Genomic DNA, 22,696 nt, shown 5'->3' on the forward strand with positions numbered 1-22,696 from the left:
AAAAAACCGCCACAATCTCCCAGCCCTTAAGAAAGTCAAAAGGCTTTGGCATGGGCCTAGAGAGGAAGTTGGCAAAATGGGCAGTTTTGGGTCTTAGCGGGTATCGAAATCACCATCGGCTTCACCTCCACCCACCCACCAGATGGTAGCGGCATTTACACTAGCTGAAGAATATATGCAGCAGGTATTATGAAAACAGAAAAAGGTAAAGACACACACTGACGCAGATTCAATATAATATAAGCCAAATGTAGAACTCAGTTTACGTAGTGTTCCTGCCGCATCTTGTCTTCCTGACACACCAGAAAAAAAGGAAAAATGTTGTACTCTTGTATGGTAAAGAATGAAAAGGTCCAGAAAATTCAACTACTCAAAAGGGATTAAAAGGTGTATCATTGCTGTCCTCTCTTTTAAAACCAAAAAAAAAAAACAAACACATGGATGGTCGTCAAGCAGCGTCCCATGAGATAACTTATATGTCTTTGGAATTGGGGGTTAAGCAAAAGAGCACAGATCTACATCTTATATGTGACAAACAAAAGAAAAGAAAAGGCACCATTTTAGTGCTTACAATAATTCTGATCCCAGTTATAGCAAAAATTCACGAATCTAAACTGGCCTTTTAACTGCATTTGTAAAACCCTGCATGAAAATGGGAACAAAATTAAAAATTATCAGTGATCATGGATTACAACCCATGTGCTTATTTCCTTTTATACTCCTAGCTGCCAAGAGGCTTATGACAGTATCGTTCCGCAGAGGAGATGATAATGAGAGGCTAGTTCATCGTATGCACTTCATCAAAGATAATTGTTAAGTTGAAACCCATATTAGAATAAATTAGTTGTATTTTGGGCTTGTACATTTGTGCACAAGATAACTTTATTTAGCTATCTATCAAGCTATGATAAAGAGCATGATACCGGTGGTCAATGCATTTAATAACTAATGACTCTATTAGGACTACTCACCATTGCCATATATTCCCCAAATTAGAGGTAACTAGGAAGGTCTGTGGGGTGGGTTCAAGACAGGGCATGCCCCCCTCACCCCTGACGAAAAACAATAAAACCCTAGCACAAACTGGGGTGGTGCCAGGGCTACAATTGTGATCAAGGTAGGGCAAAACTGAGGTTGAAAACAATTTCTGCAACAAGTTATTTGGGAGAACATGCAACCCTATTGGTTTGGAAAGAAAAATAAATCAAAAATCAAGAAAAATATGAAAGAAATGACTACGTTATTTAGAAAAATCTAAAATGTAAAAAGATCTCACTTTTAAGTAAAAAACTAAACCTGGTAAACCAAAACCACCAAAAAATTCTGATCCCACAAATAAAAGCACCTCAAACTTGAATATCTTTTTTTTTTTTTTACAAAAGTAATCCAAAAAAAAATTCCAATCAAACTAATATAAGAAATACAACCTTACCTATCAAATATATATATATATATATATATATATATATATATATATATATATATATATAAAAGAAATACAACCTTAAAACAAAAAAATTCAAATAAAAAAAATGGTTTTTAATTAACAGCTTTAGAAAACATAATAAATGAAAAATATATATATAATAAAGCGTAAGATGGAAGAGACCAAAAAACCAAATTTGTGAGAACTAAGAGTAGTGGTTGAAAGGAATGAAGACAACAACTGGAAAGAGTTGAACATGGAAGTGGCTGGAAAAGGAAATGAACATCATGGCTGCTAGGAAAATGAGAAAGTGTGAAATGGGTTGCTTTTGAAAATGAAGAAATGAGGGTTAGGGCTGTTTCACAGTGTGTGTGTGCGTGCACGTATGGGTATATGTATATGTGTGTGTGTGTGTATATATATTATAATGGTATTTTCATAGGTTTAATGTAGACTTTTTACCTATATAAAAAAAGGTATTTTTGTAGTTCTCAGCAGATCTAAGGCAGTATATTAAAATAACATTGTATCCGAGGCAGGCCATGGTAGAACATTCACATACCCTACTTGCCCTAGACTGGAGTTCAATTCCTCTTCCCCCTTTATGCCATATCCAAACCCTCAAGAAGGTGCAAGGCAAGAAAAGTCGCCCAAAAAAACTGACCCATTGCCATCCCTAGAGATAACTATGTATGATAACTGTGTATGCAATTGCATCCAAGATGAAACTATGTAACAAGAACTGAATAAGCAAACGCATCCACGACACAAGAGTATCCCTAATGCACCATATTACAATATTTACTCACCACTTTTTTTCCTTCCCTTTTTGCCTTTTTTTCTTTTCATGGGGAGGGAAGGGGGAAGATGTCAACTTGAATGCAAGTCTTTAAATGGTTGGATGCAAATATTGAACTCTTAAGGCATTACATTATCCATGAACACCTAACATACAAGCATTAGCTCCAGTACCTAAGGAAGTATCACTTGGATACTATCAGCATCTAACAACTCACTTCTAGTGCAAAAACTGTTTATTCTCAGAAATATTTTTCTCAGTACCCTTTTTTGGTCATTTTAAAATGCACATAATTTTGAAAAATAAATAAAAAATAAAAACCTAATTACTTAAAGGTAATGATTAAATCGAAGGACCATGAACAGTTATTTACCTCGTTAAACTTAAATAGCAGAGGACGTGAATCTCTCTCCAGTGTTACTGGCTCTTGGATGAGGTTAGTAGTTTGAGAACCTTTGCTGCTCAACTTTTTGAACCTGGATTGGAATGAATAAGAAAAATCAGGAACCAAAAGGGATTATCTGAAACAAATTACATTACCATGAAATCTTGCTTAATATTCAACCTGGCATGGAACATCTTTTTTTTTAAGGAAACAAAAATCAAATCTCAAAGCACAAAAATAGACATGAGCAAAATCAATATTGATAAAAGTTATCATGATGACATGATCGTAAAGTTAACATTCAAGTTGACTTTCAATTCCAACTCACTAATAACGTGGCAATCGGGTATGAAAACAAAAATGATCTCAAGAACAAGATAATACCTATCAAAGAAAGTAGAGCCCCTAGGAGGCTTCTTCACATCTCTGGAAGATTTTAGTTTTACACTGGCTTCTACACTTCCACTAGAACCAGAGGCTGACGAAACGATGGAAGTACTGGCCTTACTCTTTGCTGTTTCTATGTTGTTCTCAGCACATCCAGCTGCATGACTAACATTGCCAGATTGAGCTCGGCTCTTTTCCTCCGTTGTCATTGCCCAGTTCTCTCTGCGTTTTCCATCAGTTGAATGCATAGTTTTGCTCATGCTTCCTTGCAAAAAAATTTTCTTTTCTATCTGAAATACAGAATTTGATTTGAGGTGAAATTCCAGTTTGCAAGCAGCTAAGGAGAGCAGACATGCCAATGACAGGTTTGCATACAGCAGATACATCAAACAATTATAATTATTATAATTATTTCATTTGCGGTGAATTCCAGCATGGAAACATAGATTTTCTTTTTTCCTTTTATTTTCTTCTGCTACATGGAACTGAATCTAGCAGCTTCCTCATCCCCACACCAAATCTTTGCCATAATTACAATAATTTAGAAGCATGTATGTTATAATATAAATGCCCAATAGACGATAACAAAGGATATCGAAGTAGAATGAGGAAAACTTTGAGAAACATTTGTTTATATTTGATATGGTTACCAAGGGTGCCTATGCAATTTCAAACAGAGCATGAAATAATACCACATAAAACCCAGCAAGCAAGGCAGTCCAAGCTACTAAAGCAGACAAGCTAAGAAGGCTACATAAAGCTCATTGAAACAGTCAAGATACTTTGCTAATACTAATGAAGGGAAAGAAAGGAAGCCAATGGATGGGTGGTCAAGCAAAGTTGAACATAACAGCACTAGCTGAAGAAAGGAAAGACAAAAGAGACAGATCCACAACATCTAGTGGAGTAAGAAGAAGAGAGACATTTACTTAACTACCATCAAAGAATCTACTTAACCATGATAACCTAAATCCAAAGCTGATTTCAAAAGGTCAACTTTTTTGCTCTTTACCTTAAAGTAAAGCTTGAAAGTAAACAAAAAAAAAACTGTAAACAAAAGAGTAGGTTGCATTACTGCTATAGCCAATTATTGACCCTCCTTGTGCCCCTTTCTTTAGCGAACTAGTGAACCAATGCTCCACCCCACTAAGTCTGCAAAATATCTATTTCTCACTGTCTTTGGCAGAGCAGTCATGTTTTATGAGCCCTAGGAGTTCTTGGTGGTTTAAGGATCTGTATTACAACCGTAAGTGTTTGGTAGGTTCTATTGTTTTTAAATTTCTAGAATGCAGGCTCTTGCAAGAGCCTTTGTTTGAGATAAGAAAACAGCAGGAACACAAACCACAAAATAAAGGATCTCCTAATATGCTTCTAGTTGCAGTTTCATTGAAGAGAAACTGGTGCCTCAATGTGTATCTTTATAAGAAACTCAAGGAATATGCACTTAGTCAGCTTTAAGAGCTCAAGGCCATTGAAGTCCAACACTCAAAGTGATCCCATCCCTTGACATTTAGGTAAGGTTTTATGCCAAAATTTCACATATTGAAATTTGCATTAGAAAACCTGTCAAAATATTCAAAAATCTTATGTACCAAGGACATTGACACAGGTATGGTGTCTGACATGGACATCAATCTCAAGTAATTGAAACATAGTATCCTCCCCCACACTCATCCAACAAGCACACACATCAAGTGCTGAGCTTAAAAGGAAAAAAAAAAAAAAAAGCTAATGAGACTGCCCTTATTGATGTTTAATGCATTTGGCTTCCCATCATTCTTGAGGTTTTCTTTCAAACCAAGGCATGTTGTAACATATATTAGAAACCTACAATTTTAACCATATTGTAAGGTGTCAATGGTACAACATTATGAATTTGTTACAGAAAGTTTCTATTTGGGAATAAAATTACATATAAAGAAAAAAAGCATAGAGCATTTATATTTTGTTTTCACTCATCTCATTGCATAAACTGTTCAAAAAGAACTCCTTACAATTTTCCTTATGAAAAGATAGAAGGCTTTTCCCTTTTTCCTTACAGCCCAAACCAAGCCCCTTACAGACCAAGATATCTTTGTTTGTCCCAAGCCAACTTACTTTGACTTAAGGAGATGAAACTATTAAATATGATCAACAAGAACCCTAGCTTTAAGAAATTAATTACTCACTTCATGCATCAAAAGCTGTTTGACAGCTACACCAAGAGCATAATGACCCAAACTAAATCCCTGTTCAATGCCAAAGTAAAGACATTAGGACAAGATAATGAATGTCATTAAAACCATGAAGATTAAACGACTCAAACCTTGAAGGTGACAAAGTCAGCAATTGGGGGATCAAAGGAAAGTGACAAGCCATCTGAAGCTGCTTCATGTAGCTGGGTACCATGTAGAGGATCAGATTTCATGTTCTTGTATGTTATTGAATAGGACACCATAGCATTAATTAACTGAGCTAGGTCATTCCTTTCTCTTTCTGATAGTAAGTGCAATGCCACCTGAAAATTAATCAAACCATTTTAGAAATCATAATGAAAAGCAAACCCACATTTGTCACTGCAAAATGAGAGAGATATGTTATCCTTGTAATAAAAAAATTAGAAAAAGTAATTTTAGCTGCTTGTCCTTAAACAGAGGATAATACAACTGCTTCTGTAAGCCAATCAGCTAAAAGAACCGATGCTACTGACAACAGTCTCTTCTAAAAATTCATGGTTTATCAATTCAAGTTCAAAATATGATCAGCATTTCATAGTTCTCAGCACTGTTCTTCAGAATCTCTGTAACTGTACAGGTTTCTGAAATATGACAAATGCCAAGGTCTTCAGCATCACAACACAATACCATACTTAACAACTTACATGTGTATCTGCATTTTTTACAAAAAGACATCAAATTGATCTATTGTTTTCATCACAACAACCAAGGGCATAGCAGCTGATATTAACAAATACATCAAGATCTTAAGGAAGGTATATTCATTGTCAAAAATCCATGTCAAACAGGGCAATAAACTTGAGGAAGTTCTAACAGAATGTGAAATAATTTCAATGGAAGTCAAAAGCATGATAAAAAAAATGTAGATATTAAACACCCAAATGACCATCATCTCCATATTCTCTTCAATTGTTTATCCAGAATCTCACCAAGTATCCATTGCTCAACAGATAATGGCATGTCCTTTAAGGAATGAGCAACTTTTGATATTAAAATATGCAAAAAAAAACTAGTGTCAGTGGGACTAGAACAGTATGTCAACCAACCATAAAAAACAGGCCATATTTTTATGCAATACTGAATCTTCAAAAGCTACCCCTCCTTTCAACTTAACCTTCACCACCATTTTTCTGACAGTTTGAACTGATCGAACAGGCTCTAGGCACTTCCCAACCCAAATTGAAAAATTAGTTCTATTAGTCTAAAACACGAAAGAAGATTTTTAGAACATAGTTGATGAAAACTCTCCAATTTGCTGAAGTGTTTGAAGAACTTGTAAATCCTTTGGAATTTCTCTCTGTGGACAATATCGTGTTAAAGATTCCCTGCATTCATATGTCCATATGGAAATACCTATCAAAAAATATTTCCGTATGGAAATAGGTTCTATAGTTGAGTTAGGAAGATCATTATAGAAACTCTTAGGTCATGAAAAAAAAGAGTCATGAGATGATTTGATGAGATAAGACAGATATTACTGAGAAAAAGGAGACACATAGAGAATGGAAACATGGATTTATTTCATGACTAATAGAAAAAGTGAATAATGTATGCTGTTTAGAAACCTTTCTTCTCTAAGTTGCTCCCATGTACCAAAAAGAATAAATAAAAAAAGTTAAACAAAATAAATCCATTTTTTAAATATATAAAATTCACAAAGAAATATTTTCATCCCTGATATTTTGATTTTGGTCAGAAAGCTAAATGCCTCATGTCTATGTCAGGAAATACTACTGTCTGTATCCACAGTCATTACTTCAATGCCAAATACAAAATTAGTTTCACTCAAGAACTTCTTAAATTAATCATTAGAAATTTTAATAGTTTGTATAGGAAAGTATTAATGATTTTGAAAGGAATGACATAAAAGCTTTAATAATATAGGTAGAATAGTCACAAGCTAACAATAAATTTCCTCAAAAAACTTAAGATTTCTTCAAATCTCTTAAAATGGTTCCACTTTGTGTGTTACCAAAAAAGAGGGGGAGAAAGAAACATGTTCTAATTAGGGAATCATAAAATGGTTGCATTTTTTGTTACATTTTATTCTTTCCTTCAAAAAAGAAATCAGTTTGTTAGGGAATCATATTTGGAACCCAGCACTTAGACCAAGAGAACACTAAAAAAAACGAGCTCTAAATCAAGCAGGACAAACTGTAGACGTTCCAACCACAATTCATATTGAATATGGATCCAAGAAAGATTATGATGCATGAGTTAGAAAAGAACTAGATAGCAGACAAAAATGCAAAGATGAAATTAGGTTTCATAAGAATATAATAATTCACAAAACTTAAGTCCAAAACTAAATGAAATAACAGCATGAAGTTAATCAAGAGCGTCGCCACTAAATAGATTAATAGGATTGTGTTCATGGATCACATGGAAGATTACTAGTAGAGATAATGATTAAGTTAAACCTAATTATATTATTTTATATGCCAAAATGTATTAATAAGGTCAATTTGAATAGTATAGGATAACATCCTATCCAATAGATTGGTGGAAAGAGGCAATCTCTATCTGATTGTTTTTTACCTGATTGGTTTAACCTCTTATATTTATTGTTGTTGTACTTTCAATAAAACACATGAAAAGCTCTACCCATATATGCTATTAGAGCAGGATAAGAGTAAATATTTTATTCAGTTGCTAAAATCTTCATCTGTCTCTTGCTCCAATGCCAACTCTTCCTCCTCTATTATTGTTCAACGTATCTTTTCCATTCTTCCCAATATCACACCAACACGATTCCTACCAAGCTTGGACATAATATCTATCACCTATGGCTTTTCAAAATTTTGCCACAACTTTGTACCATTGAGCTTCTTTGTTGTGTTGATAACTTGATAGATCTCTTCCATGCACTCTTAAGTTGCTACTAAACTCCACCTCGAATCCCAAATTCACTCATTGGCAATGCTAAGATCAACTTCTCTATTGGCTACTATTCTCCCTCTCCAAAAAGTCCATCCTGAAGTCATTGGATGTAATACCCCTCAACAAGTTTGGACTAGTCTAGAAACCTCTTTCCTATTACACTCCCATGCATGCATTCTCCAATTGCTCATGGACTTATACAATTTCAAAAAGAAAGGTTTTGAGCTTGTCAATAAGTACTTCACTCATCAACTAGTATTCGTCAATTATACTTTCTTTGATGAATCTTTCTTCTTTATATTCATAATGGTCTTTCTTTTGAAAGCAAACCATTCAAAACTTCAATCTCAACCAAGGTTAAAACTAGCATCCTACCAATTTACCTCCTTTCTCTATTAAATAAGGAGTTTCGCATCAACCAGGATTTTCAAAGTGATCTTATTACTTCTACCAATATTGCTAATCCACCAATCATCAACAATCCAACACTCTAGTCGTTAGCCTTCTTCTCATGGTCACCCTTCTTCTTGAGGTCAACCTTCTTCAGATGATGCTCAAAGGTCATGGCAATGATCATAACTCTAATGACCCTTGCATACTTTGCAAGTGTGCATCCACAAGGTATATAGCCCCCCAATGTCACAACCAATTTAACGAGTCAATATACCCCATCACTAGCAATATTGCTCACTTCTTTAGGTACACATTGTCACAACCTGCTCAAAATGACCCTCGTTTAAGCTTATATAAGAGAGTAGGAAGTTTTTGGAACCACCTAGAGATGTCCACACATCTCTACACAAGAATGGAAGACAACGGAAGTGTGTGGAGAAATCTAAAGTGTTCCAGAGATGTCTTGTACTACATAGGATTTGTATAGGTTATTCTAGAGAATTCTAGAGATGTAAGGAACCTTCGAGGGTTCCAGAGAGTTCTTTGGGTGCTTATAAATAGAGGATTGCCTCTTAGCCAAGGCACCAAACACTTCAGAGAAATCTAGCCTTGTAAAGCATTTTAGTGCAATATAAGTTCCATTCTTCCAAAAGTCTCCAAGTGTTGCTTCCTTCATGTCCCTAGCTTCTGAGTTGTGTGCATTACTTAGCATAGCTAACTAAGTATGTGGGGAAAGCTAACTTAGCAACAAGTGGCTTGTGTTGTCTAAGTGTCGCACGTGTGCTTAGGAAAGGCCTAAGTCCATGACAAGTGGTATCAGAGTACGGTTATGAAGTGGGCATTGCAACAAGAAAAGAAAGCATATCGATTAAGACTTGTAAGGTCAGGGGGAGAAGGGGAAAAAATCTCCCATTTGCTGTTCGCCGATGATATCCTGATTTTCTGCAAGGCCAACGAGGACCAAGTGACTTTTTTGAGCTGGACACTTATGTGGTTTGAGGCAATATAAGGGTTAAAAGTTAATTTGGATAAAAATGAGCTGATCCCAGTGGGAAATGTTGAGAATGTGGAGGAGTTAGCTTCCGAGCTTGGTTGTAAGGTGGGTAGTTTACCCTCCACTTACTTAGGGATGTCGTTGGGTGCTCCTTTCAAGTCTGTGGCAGTTTGGGATGGAATGGAGGAGAGATTCTGTAAGAGATTGGCTATGTGGAAACGCCAATATATCTCCAAGGGAGGGAGAATTACTTTGATTAGAAGAACACTATCCAACTTACCTATTTACTTCATGTCTATTCTACAAATGCCAAGGGGAGTCAAATTAAGGTTGGAGAAGATTTAGAGAGATTTTTTGTGAGGAGATGGGGCCCTAGACCGGAGACCTCACTTAGTAAGATGGGCAATAGTGCGTCTTGATAAGATAAAAGGGGGATTGGGGGTTAAGAGCCTTTCTACGCTTAATAAGGGCCTCCTTTGCAAATGGAGTTGGCACTTTCGATTGGGAGGCATCTTGGGGCAAAGTTCTAACCTTGGACCAAGTTAAAAAGAGAGGTCGGGCCTTAGCAAATAGATGTTATCTTTGTCAAGCGGAAGAGGAATCCATTGACCATCTCCTTCTTCATTGTGAGAAGAAAAGGGCAGTGTGGGAGTTGTTTTTCACTCTTTTTAGAGTGTCTTGGGTGTTTTTGTCTTCGGTTAGGGAAACCTTATTGGGTTGGAACGGTTTCTTTAAGTTAGTTTAGAGAGCGAGCGGGTCCCGTTTGCATTTTTTGGATAGTTTGGAAGACAAAGAATAAAATTGCCTTTAAAGATGAGGTGTTGTCCATCCAAAGGTTGAAAACTTCTTTTCTTAACTCACTTTGGTTGGGGACTAAATTGTTTACAAAAGATGGTCCATCGACTTTTTTGGAACTTTTACATTGGGTGGGTCCACATTAAGGGAGGGGTTGTTTTTTGTATATCTTTGTGAACAGGTTTTTGTTTTCTCTTATAAGGGGGTGAGTTTTACTTCTCTTTACTGTACATTTTGAGTCGCTATTTTAGCGTCTCCCCGTAATACAATACTTATCTTATCAAAAAAAGACTTGTAAGGAGTATAGACTGTAGGAAATTAGAGGAGAAATTGATGTTTCTATAAAATTGATAAAAAAAAATGAAATACAACCAAGGCCTAAATAAATAGAAATTGAAAGTCGGTTCAAATTGGAATCTAACCAAATTTCTTTCCTACTTCTATGCTACTAACTTTGAAAGACTCAAAGTTTACAATTATTCAAATTTGGATGATAATAATTGAAATTGAATAAACTTTAAACTAAAAACAAGATAATCTCTTAAAAGATTATTCAAATGACCTTTTTCCAAAAAATAAAATTGAGCTCAATTAGAAAGAATGAGAAGGATGGATTAGGTTAAAAGGAAACCAAGCTTGGCAAGTTCTCTATCAAATGTTTTTGCATTTCCTTAGCCCAAGGAAGAATTGAGCCATTCCCCACAAGCATAGTGTGAAACCAATGAATACCAACAAAGGTGGATTTCTTCGTAAGGAAAGTTGTTTGGGGAAGGATTTTAACATTTGATCAACTCAGAAGAAATTGATGGATTATAAGGAATAGACATTACCCTTACCCCTCTAAAAGGGAAAAAGAATCGGTTGATCACATGCTTCTTCACCGTTCTTAAGCGAGAATCATGTGGGAGTCGGTCTTTCCTTTATTTGGAGTGACATAGGTAATGCACTCCTTTGTAAAAGGAAATCTCTTGAGTAAGCATGGTTCCTTTATGGGGAAGAAACAGAAGAAAACTTGGAAGGTTGCTCTTTTGTGCCTATTTTAGGCGTTATGGAATGAAAGAAATAGGTTATTTGAAGATGCAAAATAGTTAGTTCAAGCAATCAAATTTTCCATTATGTATCTTTTTGGATTGGGCCAAAGTGTACTTAGATGATTGTTCTATGACCATGAAAGTATTTTGTAGATTGGTTGAGTTCCAAGGAAAGAGATGTTATTTTTGTTGTCTCTTATATACATTGTGTACTCTACTTGGGGGTCCTTTTACCTGGAGTGGAGGGGTGAACAATCAATCATTGTCAAGGCTAAATCATTTTTTGGTAAATGAGTGGGACTGCCATTTTAGCGGGTCAAGGTAGTGTGTCCTCTCGAGACCTGTGTCTGACCATTTCCCAATTCTTTTAGATGGAGGGGTCTGAGAAGAGGCCCCTCCCCTTTCAGATTTGAGAATATGTGGCTAAAAGTGGAGGGTTTTAATGATATTATGAAGTCTTGGTGGGAGGAGGACAACTTTAGTGGCTCTTCAAGTTTTATTTTGGCGGAAAAATTAAAGGTCTTGAAGTTTAAATTGAAGGAGTGGAATAGAGATATTTTTGGAAGGGTTGAATTCAGGAAGGATTTGGCTCTGAATCAGGTGGAATTTTGGGATGCTAAGGAGAAGACTAGCAAACTATCTTTGGAAGAGTTGGAAGCTAGAAAAGAAGAGAGGGAAGAATATAAAAAATGGGTTTTGCTAGAAGAGAAAACTTGGAGGCAAAAATCTAGGAAAGTGTGGCTGAAAGAGGATGATAGAAATATGGGTTTCTTTCACAAGATAGTCAATGCTCACAGAAGAAAGAATAATGTGGACAAAATTAGGATTAATGGTGTTTAGCTTTCGGAGGAGACTGAATTCAAGGAAGGGGTGGTCAATGCTTTTCGATCTTTGTTGTCCAACCCGGGGGACTGGTGTCCTCCTTTATCCGGGCTGCAGTGTGAGACTTTGAAGAATTTGGATGCTTTTGCTTTGGAGGTGCCGTTCACGAACGAGGAGGTGCTTGGTGCGCTGCTAGGATGTAGTGGGGACAAAGCTCCGGGGCCTAATGGCTTCTCTATGGCTTTTTGGCAGTTTGCTTGGGACTTTGTGAAAGATGATGTGATGAGTTTTTTAAGGGAATTCTATGAATATGGTAAATTTGTTAAAAGTCTAAATGCAAATTTTCTGGTTTTAATCCCAAAAAAAGCGAGGGCTGGAGATTTAAGGGATTTTAGGCCTATAAGTTTGTTGGGAAGTCTGTACAAGTGGTTGGCCAAGGTTTTAGCCAATAGGCTAAAAAAGGTGGTCTCTAAGGCCCAAGGGGCTTTTGTGGAGGGAAAACAAATCCTAGATGCAGTGTTGATAGCTATTGAAGCCATTGATTCGGTCCTGAAGAATAATGAGAATGGTATTTTGTGCAAACTTGACATAAAGAAGGCATACGACAATGTGGACTGGTCTTTTTTTCTCACAGTTATACATAAAATGGGTTTTAGGGAGAAATGGATTGGGTAGATCATGTGATGCATTTCCAATGCAAGCTTCTCTATGCTGGTTAATAGCACCTATACGGGTTTCTTTGAAAGCTGAAGGGGATTGAGGCAGGGCGATCCACTTTCGCCTTATTTATTTGTGATTGATATGGAAGTGTTTAGTTGTTTTCTTAAAAGGGTTGTGGATGGAGGTTTTCTGTCGGCTTGTAAGGTGAAGGGTACGAGTGAAGAAAGGGTTCGGATTTCTCATTTGTTGTTTGTAGATGATACCTTGGTATTCTGCCAAGCTTCTCAAGATCATTTGACCTATCTTAGTTGGTTACTTATGTGGTTTGAGGTCATGTCGAGGTTGAGAATAAACTTGGAAAAGAGTGAACTAATTCCAATAGGTAGGGTGGAGAATATTGATGATCTTGCTTTGGATTTTGGTTGTAGAGTGGGTAGTCTACCGTCCACTTATTTGGGCCTTCCTTTGAGTGCTCCGTTTAAGTCAGTGACAGTGTGGGATGGAGTGGAAGAGCTGTTCCGTAGAAGGTTGGCTATGTGGAAGAGACAATACATATCCAAGAGAGGGAGGGCGACTCTAATTCGAAGCACTTTGTCGAATTTACCCATTTATTTTATGTCCTTGTTGCGCTTGCCAAGCTCAGTTAGACGGAGACTAGAGCAAATTCAAAAGGATTTCCTTTTAAGAGGTGGTAATTTGGAGCGAAAGCCACATTAGTAATATGGGAGTTAGTGTGCTTAAGTAAGGAGAAAGGGGGTTTGGGGGTCAAATGTCTATCCAATCTCAGTAAGGCTCTTCTTTGTAAATGGAATTGGCGTTTCGCAAATGAGAGAGAGGCCTTGTGGAATCAAGTAATTAGAGGGAAGTATGGGGAAGAAAGAGGGGTATGGTGCTCTCGGGAACTGAGAGAGGTGCACGGTGTGGGCTTTGGAAAGGAATAAGAATGGATTGGGATTTTGTGGGCTCTAGGATTTTATTCCTTATAGGTAATGGGCGGAGGGTGAATTTTGGAGGGATAGATGGTGCAAGGATTCCACTTTGTGTGTGTCATTCCCTTCTTTGTTTGCTTTGTCTGTTGATAAGGAAGCGTGGGTGGCCGATATTTGGGACCCCTTGGCTCAGGGGGGTTGGGGGGGTTGGAATCCCTATTTTTCAAGAGCCTTCAATGATTGGGAGGTGGAGGAGGTAGAAAGATTCTTGGAGCGGCTTCATGGGAAGAGAGTGCATAGAGATGTGGATGATATGGTGTTTTGGACCGAAACAAAGAGTGGAAAGTTCTCGGTTAAGTCCCTCTACCTTGCTCTAGAAGTAGGTTGCCCTTTTTGTTTCCTTCTAGTTGCGTTTGGAATGTGTGGGTGCAACATAAGATTAGATTTTTTGCATGGGAGGCTACGTGGGGCAAAGCCTTAACCCTGGATCTTATTCAAAAAAGAGGATGGGCCTTGGCAAATAAATGTTTTATGTGCCTTGAGAAAGAGGAGACCATAGACCATCTTCTTCTACATTGTACAAAAACAAGGGTCTTATGGGATTTGCTCTTTAATTTGTTTGGGCTGTCATGGGTGCTGCCTTCATCAGTTAGAGAGACTCTCCTTAGTTGGCATGGTTCTTTTGTGGGCAAAAAGCGCAAGAAGGTGTGGAAAGCAGCTCCTCTTTACATTTTTTGGATGGTTTGGAAGGCGAGAAATAGATTGGCCTTCAAGGATGATGTGTTGTCAATCCCGAGACTCAAATACTCTTTTGTTCTTTCTCTTTAGTCAAAGGCAAAGTTGTTTATAGTTGATTGCCCTCTAACTATAGTTAGTTTTATTGATTGGTTGGGTTCTAGCTAAGGTTGTTTGTTGGGCCAGCTAGGTGTTTCTCTTCTTTTTTGGCCATTTTGGTGGTGGGTGTATAGGTATTGTATACCGTGAGTCGCTTTTTTGGCGCCTCTTTTTATATTAGATCTTTTCTTACCTATCAAAAAAAAAAAAAACATTGTGTACTTTGGTGTGCCACTTTTCAAGTGCTTTTAATATATTTTCTTGTCTACCTATCAGAAAAAAGGCAAAACAAAATCAAGTACTAGGAATATATAAGGTAACAAAATAACAATCAATTAGATCCCTAAAATTAAGGAATTCACATATTTCTAACATCAATTCCTTTTTCCATGTAGAAAAACTAAAGTATGAGCCCAAGCAACATAATTAACACCATTAAATTTTTAAATGTTGACTTTGGTATTCCATCATACCTGAGAAGGTGTTACTTATCATTAGCCATGAAAAATTTTAAGGGATCCAAACACTTTGAAGCATAAAAAGTTGAACTCCCTTTCATCCTAAATATCAAAAACAATTTGTCCAATGCAACTAAACCAAGCACACCACTACTAATCAACCCTCAATAGTCCAGAAACAGAATATAAACCTTCTTAGACCAAAAGAGAACATTCCCAAATGCACAAAAAAAAAAAAAAAAAAAACATATAATAAAATAACTAATAAAATAAATTAGGAAATCAGCAGGACCAAATTGAACTAAAAACATCCGTCCAAACAATGCTAAATTTCAAATCCAAGAATAAGGGCCAAAATATCGAAAATAAAAAATAAAAAAATCAAAATTTCAATCAAATAACCTCAAAACCAGTTCCAAAACATCAGTTACCAGAAATATAACAGATCGGCCTGCAAATTTCCACTCAAGATGATGATATCAACATGACACCATCATGTTGCAAGCATGCTGACAGGTTTTTTTTTTTCTAATTCTTTTAATTGTCTTGAAAATCTAGGGGAAATACTATGATCGTGCGCTAATACCATGTTGAAACTATAAGTTTGTGATTCTAGCGTTTGGACAAATGAGGGAAAAGAGAAGAAAGAAGAGATGGAAGAGGTTTAGGCTTTTGTCTTGTTAACTCCCCCATGCCTTTCCACCTATTTATGCTATTGAGTCAAAAAAGAGAAAATCACAACACCCGAATATGATATTGTAATAACATACTCTAACATGTAGCAATTCTCTGGAGATTATACAATATATTTTGTCCAACTCATCATTTCATGGTCCTATTGCAAACAATGGTCAATGGCTCGCGGAAGTGCAGAATTTCAATGCCATGCATATGCTGATGTAACCGCCATACTTAGCTATAATGTATACTTGTGGATTTGCCTGTTCCCTAACTGCAATGTGCAAATTTTTGGTGACAATGTTGGAGCCACATATCTAACAGCAAATCTTGTTTTCCTTAGCCCATGAAACAATTGAAGTTGCATAGCACATGAAACAATTGAAGTTGCATGTCACTTTTTTCTAGATAAAGCTACCAAGAACACACTTCAAGTTTAGTATCCCTGGACTTAGGATCAAACAGTTGACATTCTCACAAGCTATCGTAAACCACACATCTCACTGATCCTTCACAACAAAATAATTATTTATCTATTGCCACTTACTTGCAAGGGCATATTGGAGATGACGTTTTAGTTTAAACCTAAAAACCTTTTCTCACATACATCAAATTTTATTGATAAGATCAGTATGAAAAAGAGAATCTCTATTCATTTTCTTTTACCTTTTATAACAAAACATATGCAAATTTTCAACACCGGTTACCTCATGTGTTTACTATATTTCTAGTATTTATGCATGTATGTGTCATAATGTCAAAATTTTTATGAGAGAAATTTAAGCTCAGCTGAACCTATAGAAAAAGATAGAAGAAATGTGAGTAAATTACCGGTCTTAGAGTTGGTGGTGATAGAATATGCAATAATGGAGAAACCAAAGCTTCTACAAAAGATTTAATAGACAAATGCCTTGAAATATATGGTGCAATTTTGTTGTGCCAAGACCTCAAAATATCCCTCTTTTCCATGAATGTCGTTCGGTATCTGAATGTTTGTATTAAGATAGGGCAGTAAGAAATAATAATCCTTCCATGAATGACATCAGGTTCTAGTCTTGGACATACCTCATAAAAGACTTCGGCCATTCAATAATTGGTTTTTGAACTTGGGCTATTAAACGATGTAAACTAATTGCAGTAAGAGGCTGATAAACTGCAGAAAAGAACAAATGGGAAATGGTTTAAAATTATCATCAAACATTGGAAAGTCAAAGTTGACAGCTACTACAATCATTTACCATTAAGAGACATCTGCTGTGTACGCATAACATATTGGTGCACTAGATCAGAAATGCCAAGAGTGTTTAAGCACTTGACCTTTAAGCCCACATGATTCAATAGTCAATTGCCTTGTGATAACAGATTTACTTAATGCCCTAAGATTAAATATAATTATATGAAGTATACATCTGCAGTAGAATGTGCTTGAGGCTTACTGTCTTCTGCATTATTGGATCATGATAATGAAGCTGGAAAATATTTTCATGGATGCCATCCAAAATTAAATCATAGTCACCACTGCAGTCATTGAACACTAAAAGATAAATGAGCCATCCCTCGAAAAATGATAAGAAAGCTATGTTCACTAGAATTTACAACCTACCGATTAGATATGAGAGGGTACAGAAAGTCAAATCCATTGGACATACCACTGCAGCAATTATCAGATCTTTTTGCTCGCTTCATTTTTCTATTCTGAAAAATCTAAAAACAGTCCTCAAAGGTAAGAATGCTGGAAATGAATGCCAAAGTAGTAAAGATCCAGAGTGCTTGATACTTTCACTTTAAGTTACCTCTTTCCAGATATCAAAGATGCTTCTAGACATGTCCTTTTGACCTACCACTTGGGAACTGATCTCAAACTAACACCATGAAAAGCATATTAATAAATCAAGTTGGCATGATATCACATAAAGAGAAGAAACATGGATTAGAAATTCTCTAGAAATATGACTACTGCCACTCACACATCATTGGTTTCTTCTTGTGAAATGGATTACTCCATTCCTGGAAGCCCTAAACTAAAAGCAAGATGGTAGCTGAACAGGCATTCTCAAAGGTGAATGACCAACAGCAGGACCAGGATTCTTAGGTAAACTTTTACAACGAAAGCCTTCTGGAAAAATATGGCCTTTAAATGGTTGCAATTGATTTGAGGATGTCAAAGGGAGCCTTTCTGAAAGTCACAAAATTTTGTTGAAGACAATTTGTAACAGTAGAGATACACAAATCTCTTTAAATGGGTAGTAAAATTCAACCAAGCATGCATTTATTAATAAGGCATAACCCCTGTGCTAAACATGTCCTCATTCCAATTTAACTGAGATTCTATAATGTAACTGAAGTCACACTGTATTTTTTTTTTTCCCTCTTTCTTTACACGTATAAGCCAGGGTATTCCCACATGAAATAAAATGATAATAATTGATGAGAACAACTAGGGTAGAGGTGTAGCAGTTTCTTTATACTCCATGCTTCAACTCTAGAAAGTGATTTCATTCCTCCATGGCTAAGTTATGTGTCTCAACCCGCAAATCACCAGCAAATAAATTAGTACATCTATTTTAACTGAAAAATGGAGACTTTTTCCAAACCTTCTATTTCATCTGGAAGATTACTTGAATAATGAATATTTCACAAGACCACAGCAGCATCATTTCTTACCACATTGAGGGTTTGATTCTTCTTGTTGAGAAACTGTAGTGTGTTCAAGCACGAACGGATGTCACATTCTGGAAAATAGAAACAAAGTTCTACAGAAATTAAACAAAATTCACAATGCAGATAGGAAAAAGATAATGTAAAACAAACATATGAAGAAGCAATCCTAATTTTTAGAATCACAAATACAACATTTCCAACACCAAAGGGAAGGTTAAAAATCTCAGAATAACCCATCAAGCATATAAAATGTCAATGTTTTGGCCATATCAATACCTTGATTGGCTAAATCAGATAATAGAAACCCAGAATGGAAGTAGATACTAACTCACCAGTATACTCTGCAAGTGCAGCAAGTGCTGTGGAATTTGTCTTTAGGCCTTCCATATTACATATATATTTGAGTCTAAAACACCATTTCTCAACAAATCAAAATTGATAGTAAGAATGAGAAATAGACAACACTAAAAACACATAGATTATGGAGTATGCGCTAATACCAAGATGGTTTGCCTAACTCATATTGGTATTAACCAGATCTGATTTAGATTTACAGTATATATAAAATAAGAAGAAAGAAGAGATAGAGAGAGAGAGAGGGAGAGAGAGAGAGAGAGAGCATGCCTCAAGCAAGTTGTCAATACTTAAAGGCCATAATACTTTATACAAATACCAGTATTATCCACTAACGCATTACTAATGCATGGCAAAACCAAACAAATATTGGGAGCACTAGATAATTTGTAAGCAGCAATAGAAATCAAATCAACTCATCAATGATTTAACCCCAAGTGCCTGAAGTAAGTAAGTAAGATTCTATTCCCCCCCCCCCCGCCCCAAAAAAAAAAAAAACAATTACAAAAGAAAAGAAATTGAATAATAGAATTCTTTGAGAGAATTGAACATCACTCTTTCAGAATGATATCCTACCTTCAAATAAAAAATTAGTTAAGACCAAAAAAAGAACAAAAAGACAAGATGCTTGTGATAATGAAGGAAAGTCAATTCAGTTTTTAAAATCAGATGCCACACATAAGAAAATATTCTGATAAGAGCTAGTCCCCAAAGGTGTAACTCAGCCATAGTGCCCTCTGGCAATGAACCAGAGGTCCTGAATTCGAATCTCCCCAATATTTAGATGGTGTAGAGCAAAGGGGTGAGCCAATGTCACCCAAAGTTTATTCACCAGCAGTCAAGATAAATGTCTTGCCATCAGGGTGGATTCCCCGTTATTAAAGAAAATAACAACTAATATTTGTTATTTAAATATTATATGTTAGCGTGATTATGTTGGAAAACCGAAACTGATATGGAAAGAAATAACTTTGTAAAGCTGTAAATTATTTATTAGTTGTCAATCTTTGTATTTTTAGGAAAGTAATTATTAGGAGTTATTTATTAGTTGTCAATCTTTGTATTTTTAGGAAAGTAATTGTTAGGAGTTATTCTTTCCTTTTAATCAGTGATTTAGTTTCCTAATTTGAAGGATTTGTATATGTTGTAAACTCTATAAAAGAATAATCTCAATGAAAGAAAATTATTCCCATGAAACCCTATTCTTCAACTTGGTATCAAAGCTAGCAATTTGCTTGCCGAAATCCTCCTTCTTCCTCTCTTTCAATCCCTGTTCTCTGAAACCATGTCAGATATTTCAAACGAGTCCACTACTGTTCCTCAACCTTCTCTGAACAATCCTATCATCACTGATTCTTCAAAAATCAGTCCTACCACCTCGGAATCTCACTCTGTCCAAATCACCACGATTCGCTTGAATGGTGACCACTTTCTAATATGGTCTCAATCAGTTTGAATGTACATCAGAGGACGTGGAAGGATGGGCTACCTGACGAGTGAAAAGAAGGCTCCTGCAGTGGATGATCCGAACTATGCTATATGGGATGCTGAGAATTCCATGGTGATGACATGGCTTGTGAATTCTATGGAAGAAGACATTAGCTCTAATTACATGTGCTATCCAACAACAAAAGAGCTTTAGGAGAATGTAAATCAAATGTATTCTGATTTAGGGAATCAATCACAGATCTTTGAATTAACCCTCAAACTTGGTGAGATACAACAAGGGGAGGACAACGTCACAAAGTACTTCAACTCCTTGAAGCGGATCTGGCAAGACCTTGACCTCTTCAACACCTATGAGTGGAAATCTGCCGAGGATGGACTTCATCATAAGAAGACCATGGAAGACAATCGGATCTTCAAGTTCTTGGTTGGCCTTAATGTCGAGTTTGATGAGGTAAGGGGGAGAAACATTGGAAGACAACCCCTGCCTTCAATTGGTGAAGTTTTATCAGAAGTTAGAAGAGAAGAGAGTCGGAGGAATGTGATGTTGGGCAAGAAGGGACCTGGAGTTGCTATTGAAGGTTCAGCCTTGGTTACCACGGGTGGAGGCTATAATAAAGTTGCTGCGTTTCAGCGCAAATCAGATGAAAGACCACAGATTTGGTGTGATTTTTGCAACAAACCTCGCCATACTCGTGAGAACTGTTGGAAAATCCATGGGAAACCTACAAATTGGAAAGGAAAAACAGGTGACAAACCAGGCCAAACCATTAATCCTACTGCTAATGAGGCTGAGACCAGCCCCTTCACCACTGAGCAAATGGAGCATCTTCTTGCACTGTTGAAATCCAACTTGACATCCGGTACTTCTAGTGTTTCTTTGGCACACACAGGTAATGAATTATATGTTCTATCTTGTCGTTTTAAATCTACTCCATGGATAATCGATTCTAGAGCATCCGACCACATGACCAATTTCTTAAACATGTTTGAATCCTATTCACCGTGTCCTGGAAATAAAAAGGTTCGGATAGCTGATGGTAATTTCTCACCTATTGCAAGAAAAGGTCTAATAAAAATCTCTGAGGGAATAGATCTTAAATCTGTTCTCCATGTTCCTAAACTTACTTGTAATCTCTTGTCTGCTAGCAAATTATCTAGAGATTCTAATTGTTGTGTTATCTTCTATGAATCCCATTGTATTTTTCAGGACTAGAGCTCGGGGAAGAAGATTGGCAGTGCTAGGATGATCAATGGTCTCTATTATTTCGAGGATAATTTACCTAGTAATAAAATTGCTCAAGGACTAAGTAGTATTAGTTCTCTTTCTATTCATGATCAAATAATGGTTTGGCATTGCAGATTAGGTCATCCTAGTTTTTCTTATTTAAAACATTTATTTCCAATGTTATTTCAAAAGGTTGATCCTTTATCATTTCAATGTGAAGTTGTTTATTGGCAAAGAGCCAACGAAAAACTTACATTCCAAAACCCTACTATGCATCAAAACCATTTTATCTTTTTCACAGTGATGTTTAGGGACTTTCAAAAGTAACCACAATTTCAGGAAAAAAAATGGTTTGTGACCTTTATAGACGACCATACACGTATTTGTTGGGTATATTTAATGAGAGAAAAATCTGAAGTCGAAAGGATTTTTAAAGAATTTTACAGAATGATTGAAAACCAATTTCAAACAAAAATCAGTATTTTGAGATCTGATAATAGGACTGAGTACTTTATTAAAGTTTTGGAAACCTTTTCAAACGAGAAAGGAATTTTACATCAATCCTCGTGTTCTGATACCCCTGGACAGAATGGAATAGCTGAACGTAAAAATAAACACTTGTTAGAAGTAGCACGGGCTATGATGTTTTACATGAATATTCCAAAATACTTATGGGGGGATGCCATACTAACTGCTTCATATCTAATCAACAGGATGCGTACAAAAATTTTGTAGTATACCACTCCTTTGGAGTGCTTGAAAAAGGTATTTCCAGAATCTCGAATAAATTCTTAATTACCCTTGAAAATTTTTGGTTGCACTGCATATGTACACATTCCAAAAAGGTCAACATCTAAGTTAGACCCAAGAGCAGAAAAATGTGTTTTTGTAGGATATACTCCTAATAAAAAGGGTTACAAATGTTTTAATCCCCTTACAAAACGTTTTTACACAACTATGGATGTTTCCTTTATGGAAAATGTCCCATATTTTACCAAAAATTTACTTCAAGGGGAGAAATTAGTGGAACCAAATTTTTGGGAAATTGTTGAACCTTTGCCTAGTGTAATTCTTGATATCTCTCTTGAAAAAGAAAATAAGGAAACTAAGCCTACTGAATCCGAATCTAAAATTGGTCTGTCAGAAAAAGAAATACTACGAATGAAAAAAAAAATAGAAACAATCTTGAGTCTGTGGTTTATTCAAGGAAAAAAGCCCCTGGAAGAAGTAAAGACCAGTCGATCATCCCAGCACATGGTCAACCAAAAGCCCTGGGCAATGGCTCTCTAAATGTCTCAGGTAACCCTCCTTCTATTCCTA

The 22,696-nt window shown here is 36.2% G+C and overlaps 1 protein-coding gene across 1 annotated transcript; it reads right to left on the minus strand.

Annotated features, from left to right (window-relative positions):
- Positions 1-219: 219 nt before the first annotated feature.
- LOC104878065 (uncharacterized) lies at positions 220-18,777 on the minus strand (the record flags this gene model as incomplete). Its single annotated transcript, XM_059737072.1, has 13 exons — positions 220-642; positions 2,599-2,701; positions 2,995-3,287; positions 5,166-5,225; positions 5,303-5,494; positions 16,519-16,672; positions 16,753-16,840; positions 16,926-17,004; positions 17,124-17,205; positions 17,291-17,391; positions 17,481-17,549; positions 18,352-18,419; positions 18,681-18,777. Coding segments are annotated over 13 exons (1,419 nt in total), but the record flags the coding sequence as incomplete, so codon positions are not given.
- Between the last annotated feature and the right edge of the window lie 3,919 nt (positions 18,778-22,696).

Source organism: Vitis vinifera, chromosome 5, assembly GCF_030704535.1.
Source record: "Vitis vinifera cultivar Pinot Noir 40024 chromosome 5, ASM3070453v1".
Taxonomy (NCBI): domain Eukaryota; kingdom Viridiplantae; phylum Streptophyta; class Magnoliopsida; order Vitales; family Vitaceae; genus Vitis; species Vitis vinifera.